This window comes from Cordyceps militaris (assembly GCF_000225605.1).
Source record: "Cordyceps militaris CM01 unplaced genomic scaffold CCM_S00001, whole genome shotgun sequence".
NCBI classification, from domain to species: Eukaryota; Fungi; Ascomycota; class Sordariomycetes; order Hypocreales; family Cordycipitaceae; genus Cordyceps; species Cordyceps militaris.
The window spans coordinates 5,263,661-5,275,290 of record NW_006271969.1 but is presented as its reverse complement, the minus strand read 5'-3'; the positions used below and the strand labels follow the sequence as shown (position 1 = coordinate 5,275,290).

The following is an 11,630-nucleotide window of genomic DNA, read 5'->3' as shown; positions in this document are numbered from 1 at the left end:
TTAGTGTGTGTGTGTGTGTGTGTGTGTGTGTGTATGTGTGTCTTTGAGCCAAGCCCATCTACGCCTTTGCATTTGTCTCCAACTGTCACCTTATCTCATCATAACCTGGTAACCTGGAGCAAGAGGAACCCTGGCCGCCACCAAATACGATGAATTCCAAATGCCCCCCATCTATTACCAAGTTACGGCCCCCTCGTCATTCTTTGCAGAACCCCCCCCCCCCTCTCTGGCACGAAGGCGACGACAGACAACAACTCGCCTTTTTTTGGGGGCGTTCTCGGGGGGCTTGCTTCCGTGCTGCTGCTCTGCAGGCGGCGCCCCCTCTCCGGAAGGTCAGGCGGAATTGGTCCTCCAAACAAATCGTTTTCTGGTGTGGCCACACACACAGCCTGCTTAATCTGTGTGTGATGCTCCAAACTGTAATGCAGCCTGCCGGACGCGCCTGCGGTGCCAACGAGTATTACAGAGAGAGTACAGGAAGAGGGTGTATGTACTTGCTCCGAAAGAAAAAAAAAAGAAAAAAGAAAAAGACGAGATTCCACCATGTTGCGATTGCCGACATGGTTTAGCTGGGGCGAGTCCGCTCTCATGGCGCCATCCATCTAACACTTGGCGCGCGCAAGGTTCGTTAGTTGGTCTCTCGCCTGCTCCGTTGGTTCCCTCTGGGGTTCACGTCTTTTTTTTCTCTCACCAGATCTGTGGGACGAACAAGCAAGACCCCCAAGAGCCGCCGTCAAAGACTGACCGCGGTTCGGTTAAACGAGAAGAAAGGGCCTGTACTGTACCACGGCATCCGGGGACGCTGCGGGCGCTGCGCTGTGGCTTCTGCAAGGTCTGCTGATCTCGGGATTAACACCACCTGCATACAACCTACCTAACTGAATGCTTCCCAAGTCCCCCTCATGGTCGGTAGTTGATGGGGGGGTACGGATACTCTAAGCTCATCTTGAGCCCTCTCGAAATCACCAATGCGGGCCGCAATCTCGAACTTGTTGCTGCTTGTCACAATCGGCACAGACGAAAAAGAAGAGCTGCCAGCTGTGGCTTGAAAGTAGTGGAGAAGAGAGCGACTGGTAAAATTCGAGTGTAATTTCGCTCGCATTCTGCGGCTCAAGGCTCCTAGTTGGGTGTGCACGGTTTCTTTTTTTTATTGAATTTTTTTTTTTCCTTTCTTTTTCTCAATGGTCCGTCTCCTTATTGCCCATTTCAGAGGACAGAAAAAGAAAAAGAAAGAAAAAAAGTGCAGCTCTGTAAGATTACAATCTTCTACAGATCGCCAAAAGCTCGCGCTACTCTTCAGGTTGCTCTCATCAAACCCCTTCTTCTCCACGTTCTTACAAGCAACAATGATTCAGTCTCTTTCTTGGGGTAACAAACTACTGGCCCACACAACTGGAAATCCCCGGGCGGGCGGACAGATGAGCCGTGGCGGCAACCAAGTGGCTACCTTGCTCACTTACAAGCCCGTCCGTCACTTTGCTGCGAATCGGCGGCAAGGATAGACAAGCAGACGCTGTGATTTGAGCATCTTGCACCGGGGAGCTGGTTCAGCTCTCTACTGGTGCCGAATTATTGCGGTCCTGGTATCTTATACCAGTAGGGCTTGGAGGACATGGGGCATGGGCATGGTTCATTTCCAAATGTCACTGCACGCCACCACGGCAAGAAAAAAACCCAAACCCCAAATCAAGCTGGCATCCAATTCGGACACTCACACCTGGCGCACCACCGCTTCCTCTGGTGGATGGTGGAGGGGGATGGGATGCTCGGTGGAGCATGTCGAACCCCGGTCGCGGTACGGCGAATTCCCTGCTGTGGCACTTGTTGCTTGTTCTCCATGGTGGGCAAGGTGCTCCATTTGTCCAGGTACGGAATACATATTCGTACAAGCTGCGCTCTGGTGGAAAACGCCACGGCTACGTTACTGAGTTGCGTGGCTTTCACATCCAATACCGTACTCCAGACGAGAGAGTTCCAGCGCAACAAGTTCGTTTAGTTGGCCAGAAACCAGAAGCAAGTGCCCACCGACGCCGACGGCTTGGACCGGTACGCCCCCCCGCTAGCCACTTTTTTCCTTTCTGGCGGGAGAATGGAGAGCAGGGCAGATCAGGCAGGCCCCCCGTTGAGCTAGCCTAGCGATCGTCCCACGCCATCTACCAGTAGTTGGTGACTAGTTATGTTACTGGTTACCGGTTACTGGTTGGTCCTTGACATGACGAGAAGTGAGGGCTCCATCGCCCATCAGATGAAGCCACGGCACCGTTGTCGCAGGACCTTGTACGGACCATGGGGTCGCTTGCAGCCCTTCTACTAGACATGAACACATGAACCCCCAAACAGCCAGAGGCAGAATGATAGGGAGGGAAGGACAAGGTCCCAGAGAGGGGTGATCCTTGTGATGCCCACCTCTCCACCCCAATTGCTACGCCAGGTGCGGCCAGCCTGGAGCATCCCTGTCTGGTGCCCGCCTGTCAACCCTTGCTACCCTTGCATCATCCCTCTGGTGAGCTACTCTGGGTGTAAAAAAGCCATCTCGCATCTCAACGGTGGCCCGCGCCAGCGGGAACACGGCTACAACATTGGTCCATCAGAGAGAGTAAGAAGAAAGGCCCAGCCAGGGCGGCGTATCCGCACTGGGCCCCAAGCCATCATCGGCAAGCCCATTTCGATGTACATGGTAATAACACTGGTCCTGTTTTTTTTCTTTTCTTTTCTTCTTCTTCGTCTTGGTCTTGCGCCCGGTCTTGGCCGGTCAAGGGGGGAGCAGGAGGCGTGGGATGTGCGACTCCAACGAAAGGAGAAGGGAAAAAAAAAAAAAAAAAAAAAAAAAACAGCAAGTGAATAAAAGGCAAGATCGTTTTAGCCTCGCAATGAGTCGGACAACGGGCAAAGCAACCTTGTCCCCTCCCAACGAAGCGGTGGTGGCGTCCGCTTTTTCGCATCGGCGCCCTAATAACTCGTTCGTTGGATGGGCTGGATCAACCCTTGTCCCTTTTTTTGCCTCTCTGCTTTTTCCTGCAGTATGGTTTGTGCTCAAGATTAGGCTATGAGGCACCCGGCTGCTCTCTCTCTTGTCATTTAAAAACCAACCGTCTTGTTCATCACCAGCTCGTTCCTTGTCTTGGGTGCACCGTCCTCCTCCTCGGCCCCCCCCTCCCCTCCCGGTTCCCGTCTACTGGTACCGAATACAACTTGCGAGCTGCCAAAAGAAAGCATTCCCATTTCTCTCTTGTCGAAATATCCACAGGGACCGCCCCGAGACGTTGACTCTCCTCAACTATTCCCGACCCACTGCCCTTGACCAGTCTATGCTGTTCCTGACTTGGCTTTGTTCTCCCACCCGGCCGGGCCCTGAATGCTAGTTTCCTATTCCTATTTCATCGACACTTGGTTGCAAGCGGCGTGCTGTTGTAGCGAATTTCGTCTGAGATATTGCCATGATTTCAACCCGCTGACCTTCATTTCCCTCCCTTCCACATAGCCCTAGGGATCTCTGCTCTTGCCGCCATCTCGACGCCACAGTACTTGGACCGGACCGCGAGACGTTGAGTACTTGCTGAGCAATACTGGTAGTCCTCAACAACAAGGTACTCTTCTCGTCACCCGTCGACCCGTCACTCATCAATCGACCACCATCGTATCGACCATCTTGCCAACGTGAGTACCATCTCCATGCTAATTTCCATTCCATCGTTCCCCTTGCCACTTGCAGCCCAGCCTTGACCCGTTGTGGACTGCGGCGTTGCATCATCCGCACTACGCGATCCTGCCAATGCGCGATGGGGGATCAAAAAGAGTGCTGACCCGACATTACCAACTAGTCACCCGAGTTTTCTCCATCTCGTCACAAAGTCTCTTTTCCTATCCGTTCCCGTCCGGCGTCCGGTTATATCTCGACCCTGCCACCGTCCCCCCCCCCCCCCAGGCCCAGCCTCCAAGAGGCTTGTTGTCTTTCCAAACTGTCTGTCCCTGGACCCCAATGAGACAGTGACTGCCCGGCCCGCACACCATCTTGCTTGCTTCAGACACCGCCTCCCCATTGGAGCGGAACTTTGGCAGAAGAGGAAAGCACCTCGCCGACTTTGCTCACTGATCTTCTCTTCTTGGAATGCCAGTGTCTCTCCTTTGGATCGGAACCCCCCTCCGCCACTGGTAGGACCTTGCTCCGTCCCATTACCACCTCTCCAGACCCATACACTGTCTCACCCAGCCCCCCTCTCCAGAGAAAGAAGAAACTAGCGCGGCATCGCAAGAAGCTCGACACTGCACGGCACACAAGCACCAGCCTCGACCAGCGCTTTTAGCCTCTGGGCGGTCGCATATCAAATCTCCGAACCCAAGGCCCTAGATGCCAGGGAGCCCTATTAGTGCCACTCATTCCCTCCTGTCAAGACCTCGTCGAGACCTGGTTTAAACCGTTCGTGTAGCCCTTCTCTTTCCCAAGACAGTGGTTGCATTCTTCATCCTCCTTCCCCTCCACGACACCGACACCTGTCACGACTCTGTCCACCCCGGCAGACACCAACTCACCCCGGAGACTCTCGATGTGAGTTCATGTCCAACCATGGGCTCGACGATGCAAGGTCGACGGCTGCATGGTGTCGACTCTTCTCTTCATCCTCTATGCAGCAAGCCAATGGTTACTGGTACTGACCAACGTTGCCAGCTAGTCCAAGAAACCTCCGAGACACATCTCCAGTGTCGAAAAAGACAACGATTCAGAGTCGCACGTTGCAACTCCATCGCCAAGGAGACCATTTCATTATACACGTGTGAAGTGTCTTCTCGGACTCGACACAAAATGGCGGCCTATAGTAAACCATCGCTGCCATCGATACCAGGTATGTCCATCCCCATCACGCCTCGTCTGACTTGTTGCCTCGCTGCGCATCATGGAATACGTTGACTGTTGAGCCAAAACGAGGAATACCGCCAATCCATGGCTGTCTCGGGCGCAAAGGGACACCAAACCGGGCGAATACTAACGAGAAGCTTCTAGGCTACGACCAACCAAGATACCAAGACGCAGTGTTGGAGCCGTACCAGCAGCCCTTTTCGTCCCAACAAGCGGACAAGTTTGCTCAGCTCAACCAGCAAGCTTTTGGGTCCAACAATGCCGTCGCCCCCTACATGCCCGCCGGACCAACCGTCGTCTCGTGCCAACCAGCATCCGGCGTCTTCGGAACCAAGGTGTACCTCAAAATCTCTGCGCAATACGACTTGTTCTCCATGTCTTCGCCGATGCCCTACTTCTTCCTCCAGTTTGGCAACGAGAAATGCCCGATGCAGGACGTCGCCCGGGACACGCAGGACAGCTCAGGCTACATTTACTCGTGCAGCGCCGACGCGCCGCAGTCGCTCGTCACGGGCTGCAGCAGCAGCAACGTGCCCCTGTCACTCGTCATCGAAGGCCCGACGGGCGACGAGATCTCGCGGACGGTTGCTGGCCACTTTCAGTACCTGGAAGGGTCCGGCGACGGCGTCACGAGACCGGACAAGATGCCAAAGACGGAGGCGGGCGGCGCACCTGGCCCGCACGGCGATCAGGCGGGCCACTCACCGAAAACGGAGATCAGCACCGAGGCTGCTACAAATAGCTACGATTACTCTTCACAGACGAGCTCCTACGGCACAGCATTTCCGCCGCCGCACAGCAACGACATGATAACGACATATAGAAGCAACAACTTTGCCGACTCCGGGTACGGCGGACGCCGCTCTTTGGGGTGGAACGGATTCAACACGCCGCTTGGGAGCACCCGCAGCTCCCTCGGCGCCCTCGACGGCGTGGGCAGGAGCAGTCTGACGCCCATCTCCATGTCGGGGTCGTCTGCCAATGCCAACGCACCGACGCTTATCCGTACCAGCACCATTACCAGCGGCAGCGGCGCGGGCAACCAGTACGCGGCCATTTCCCTGTACGCGACCAAGGCGGTGCTGAAGATTGACGGCAAGCTCGACTGCATGGTGGACGGGTGGACGCACGAGGAGTGGGAGAACCGTCGGCGGATCGTCGTCTTCCAGAAGTCGCAGACGGGGTCGACGCTCAAGGCCAGCTTTTTCGCGGTGCCGGTCAACGAGCGGCCGCAAGGCAGCATCTGCGTGTCGTGCATCTACTGGGCCGAGAAGAACGAGTGCTTCGTGACGTCGGTGGACACGATCCAGCTGCTGGAGCAGCTCGTCGCGGCGCCGGCGCGCTTCAGCGTCGAGGAGAAGAACCGCATCCGGCGCAACCTCGAGGGCTTCCACCCGCTGACCGTGTCCAAGGCCAAGCCCGACAGCGAGGAGTTCTTCAAGCTCATCATGGGCTTCCCGAACCCGAAGCCGCGCAACATTGAAAAGGACGTCAAGGTGTTTCCCTGGAAGGTGCTCGAGGGGGCGCTCAAGAAGATTATCGGCAAGTACAGCGCCAGCCCGAGCAGCAGCAGCAGCAGCAGCAGCCAGATGCCGTCGTCGGCGGGCATGAACGCGCCGTCCATGAGCCACCACCACCACCACCAACACCACCCGGGGTCGTACGCGCCGCTCCCGACGCCGTCCGGGCAGGCGGCGGCGGCGGCGTCGAGCCACCACCACGGGCCGGTGCACATGGCGCCGCAGCAGCAGCAGTCGAGCATGGGCTCGCACCACGGCGACGCGCACGGGCAGTACTCGATCGCGGCGAGCCACCACGACGCGATCCCGTCGCCGCGGTCCATGGCGGGCTCCCACACGAGCTGGACGCCCTACACCACGGCGTCGTACCCGAGCGTCGCGCGCGCGCTGAGCCCGAACCTGCGGCACCACAGCCCGCACCACCACCAGCCGCCCCCGATGCGCATCAACACAAACGTCCTGCCCGCCGTCAGCACCTACGACAGCCGCAGCGTGTCCGCCGGCAGCTACGGCGGCGGCGGCGGCCTGCACACGCCCATCAGCCAGAACCCGGGCGCCACCGCCGCCGCCGCGGCGACGCCGCCTCGCTGGGATGCCGCGCCCGCGAGCTACGCGGAGAGCTACGCGGGCCTGCCGTCGCAGCACGCACACGCCGCGCCGCCCATGTACAACGGCGCCGGGTATAGTGACGGCACATCGCGCGCGTAACAAGGCGTCTGAAGCTCTCTCTTCTTTGGCACTCGTCTCGGGCGCCGGCTCTCTGGGGTTGCAGGCGGCTGTGAGAGGTCTTGCTTGGGGCCGGGCTGCCTGCAGAACGGCCAGCGCTTTTCATCCCAGGTGCGCGCGACAATGAAGGAAAAGCAGCAGAGAGAAACCTGTTGGTCGCCATGACAGGTGATGATTTTGAATCGGCCTCGCGCTCATCCAGGGAAAAAAAAAATGCTCATTCGAGTGAAAATGAGCGCGTCGCGAGGTGCAGTCAGGCGAGCAGCCAACAGCCAATCAGAGCCACGCAAGCAACTGGCCCGTTTCCTAATCCGGACAACTGCCAAACCAACAAAGGCATCACGCAGCCAGCGTCATCAGAGCAAATAGACGTACGTGGCACATTGTCATAGCCCATCTTTTATTTTTTTATCGAAACCGGATCAATGATGCTGTCGTCTGTCTACGCCGTGGGCAAATGTCCCTCCCCCCCCTTCCCCTCCAGGGCGCGCGTGCCATGGCTCCTCACCACCATCCTCCTGTTTTGGCTGCCTCTTGGACATGGCATACATGGTCATGTCATTCGTTTTCGTGTGTGAGCGTACGGATGGAGCCGTCTTGCATACTTAAAGATGAAATGCTGTTGCGCATTGTACAGCACAAATGTCTCTTTGTACGCTCATACTTTGCTTGTCTCTTGAAAAATAGGCATTATACCCCATTTCCATTTTCGTTGCCAATTTTTTTTATACCTCTTATTTCGGTTCATGTGTTCTACCTAGGAGTTGGGATTTCCTTTTGCGCTTTTCTTGTCTCCTTCTATTTTCTCCTCTTTGTTCATTTGGGCTGGATACGGACGGGTTGAAGGTGGTCATGAGCGGCCCCCATGGTCGGTCGGTAGGTTAGTACGGGTTCTAGTTGAAGCCACAGCTTCCCAACAATGCGATGTAACAAGGATAAAACTCTTATGATATGATGCTAATAATAATTTTCTTGATAATACAAGTGATACTCTCCAAGTCTTTGCTCGTTGTGTCTCTGTGGCTTGGGACAAGTACTGTGAGAGAGTCCTCCCTACATTCACAAAGCAACTCCTACCGTCGAGCTATTATACAACCATCAAGTCCGGGAAAATACCTACCCTATAGCCCGAAGAAGGTCGTGCATCTTTTCTTCCTCAGTGCGAGAGCAAACAGCAACTCACGGATAGACCGGGGGCAAGCGATGCTCAGCTTCAGCATGAGCCATTTTTGCCAACCGGAGGAAGTTTCCCGTCCGCCTTGCAACACCATCTCAACTTCTCATACCGATCATTTCTATATCAACGGGATCGTTCATCAAACGGCGCCACCTGGGAATACCAGCAAAACCTGTCCACCCCCTCGTATCATGGCGCACTGGCGTCGGAGCCTCACAACCGACCGATCCACCTGGCGTCGACGCGTGGCTTTTGCGGCTTTATTGCTTGCAGTGATCAGTCTCAAAGTAGCAAAGTTGACACAAGATTGTTTATCAATCTCCGTCTCGCGTGCAAAAAAAACTTTAAAAAAAGAATCTAAAATTCTGCTACAAAACACAACCCATCCGTTCGGCACTGGGATCCCCGCGTTGCACTGGCCTATACGACCACCAAAAAAAGATGGGGGTCTAGAACCGGAATCTTTGGCTCATCGGAGATTGTCTCGACTCGAGACCGTTTGGTTATCGCTCGAGTCAATTGCGCTTTTCAAGGGAAAGCGGGGGGGGGGGGGGGGTTCAAACAGGTTGGACCACGAGATTCAACCTTGCCGATCCCCCACGAGTCCAGACCAGTCAGCCCACATACAACATTTCCATGAGGACATCACACACCCCCTATTTGAAATTGTGAAACGACAAGAGTGCTATTTTCGAAGAGGCATCGATTTTCAATCGTCAGCCGTTGCGAATGCCGCACACACTCACGTAAGGGTTCAGCCGCTTGACACGGGCCGCTTCGGCCACACAAAAGAGAAGCGGTGTCAACTTTCCATTCATGCCACCTCGCTCGAAAGCTATCAATAGGCTACATATCAATCGAGTGTTGTTTGAGACGGAGTATTCCTGAGACTTTGTCAAACAGCTGGGTAAAAACACAGTCCCATAGTAGCTGCCAGCACCGCCTCCGAGGGTGACACATGTGTCCCTCCGGCACATCTTCGATGTCCTGGTGTCCATGTCCCGAATGCAACAGTCCCGCTGAGAATAACACGAATGCAATCATCTCAGCTTGGTGCTAGTCGTGGCTACCATCGCCAAGAAAGAGCACCCCCCCTCCTCCTGTCATGCCATGCTCATTCTCCCCGCCTCCGCACTCGCTCTACCCACCCCAGGATTGATGCAAGGAACCTCGGCGGTGCTTCGTTCTTACTTTGCCAATGAAATCAAAGAGGGAGCGAAGCCGTACGCAGTTTCTTCATAGACTGTCCAATCGGATCCGTCAGGCGGCGTACTTTGTTGGATCGTGTCAGTGGGTGCAGGTGGTCACGCGACCATGTAACGTAAACGGCCTTTGATAACGAGGCCAAGGGGGGCTGTACTTAGTAAAGCAGGCTGTTCCCTACCTAATTTGGGCGTTCGGCAATAGAAATATCGGAATCATGAGCCCTCTTCCATGCGAGATACCGGGCCACCAGAGCAGAGATGAGAGAGCAGCTGCGGAGCGCCCCGGGACAAGGGCAACGACGACAATTTTTTTTCTTCAAACCACACCCCGTGAAGCGAAGTCCGGTCCGAGTCTCAGTGCAAGAAAAAATTTCCGTCTCGTAAGCAGCCATGAACGGCTTTCGCCAGGTCTTTGGCTTGGCCATATAGATTGGCTGCGGATCAGCACCCGCTGAGGCCGCTTGGCGTGCTGGGTATTGTGGTGCCAAGTTGAAGGGATGTCGAATGACCTGGGGGGATGGTGCTTGGTGGAGAACAACCAAGTCTCCGTTTACATATTGGGTACGAAATCTGCGCGTGAGCTGATCTGTTGCGCGATGTGAGAGGTTGGCAGAGAGTCTAGAGTCGGGGGGGTTTGGTAGGACCTCCTCTTTCTCATGGGAAACCTTCGCCATCTTGGCTTTATGAGAGAGTCTAGGCATATCACGGAGTGGATTGTGCCAGCAAAAATCTCCATCGCCGAGACCTAGCCAAGAGATGGAGGCAAGCTATATAAGCAGTCAGATATGGTTTCCCAGTTGTTGGGGGCCGTACGGAGTACATGTGGGTGGAAATTACTCAACGAATACTATTGTCTTGGCCGAACGCGAGCATGGCAGCGAATCCCCCCCTGCGGGCAATCCTGCTAGCTGGAAGCCTCACTGATGTTGCGCCATCCTGCCAAGCCGGCCTCACTTGGCAGCGCTGTATCGACAACATGTTGCATTCGATATGATGGAGCAGCAGAGTTGGCGAACTGGACTCAAGCTACCCCGAGACTTGTCACTTGTCCTGTCCCCGCGGCACACGCCCCCCGTCCCGAAAACGACCGAGAAGGACAACTTCTAGTCCATCATGGGAGTCGGCCCGCAAAGTATCGCGCAACGAGAGCGCCACAATCTGCACATCTGTGCCAACGCCCATCGCCGCAGAAGGATAGGTGGGGGGCATTGAGCACGTCGGCCGGTCTTTGCAGGTTTTGTTGCGCCCGCGCGGTCTGACGAGAAGAGAGAAAGAGGGAGAGAGAGAGTGGCTTGGCCGTGGCTTACTTGCATCGGCGGCTTATGGGGCGTATCATCGTATAGTATCTGTAGGCATCTAATAAACGAAACGCGGCAGCGGCAGCGGGCAGGGCTGGGGCCACGGATGGTTCGGAACCAATGATTTCGCCATCACCGGTCGGTTGGGCTCTCGATTCGCCCGGCCACGGCATTCCTTTCTTCTGACATTTGTATCTAGGCAGTCTGTACTCTGGTGGTCACCCGCACCAAGAAGCCTCAACGGAGGGGAGGGACGACTGACTACGCAGCTGGCTGTGTGTGTAACGAATAATGCGACCACCCCCCCTTCGGAAAACAAGCTTAAAATGACTGCCGTCAAAGGCTGATCCTAACAGGAGATGGAGATAAGAAACCCCCAGCTCAAGTCATGGCACTGGAAGCGAGCGGCCAAGTTTTGCTGACAAGTGCCTGCCGAAACGGCATTTGTAACTGGCTCTTGAGTCTTTGTAGATATGGGCGGAGGGGGGGTGCCCATGAAGGAGGGGCAGCATACTGATCGGAGGCCTTTTATTTTCGAGCATCCTCCACTGGTCAACTAAGAACTAACGTGAAGAGGCAGGGGCGCGCCATCATCACGGAATCTTGCTCCACCACCCGACTCTTCCGCCCCCATACGCCGCCGCCATTGCGTAACCACAAATAACAAGTCGGTTCAAACGTTAACTACTGGTAGAGTAGCATCGCCAACAAGCTTCACTTTAAGGATAATGGGAGGGGGCGAAGCTGCCGGGCGGTGCGCATTGGTCCCCGTGCTTGGGCGGTAGCGGCTGGGCAAATGCAACACTGCGACGAGCGCCTGCCAGTCCTTTGAGTTGGTCGCTGCGACTA

General features: G+C 55.6%; 1 protein-coding gene across 1 annotated transcript; it reads left to right on the top strand.

Moving 5' to 3' along the window:
- Positions 1-4,801: 4,801 nt before the first annotated feature.
- CCM_01634 (transcriptional regulator Medusa) lies at positions 4,802-7,083 on the top strand (the record flags this gene model as incomplete). Its single annotated transcript, XM_006666789.1, has 2 exons — positions 4,802-4,841; positions 5,000-7,083. 2 exons carry the CDS (start codon positions 4,802-4,804, stop codon positions 7,081-7,083), a joined length of 2,124 nt encoding a protein of 707 aa, XP_006666852.1.
- Between the last annotated feature and the right edge of the window lie 4,547 nt (positions 7,084-11,630).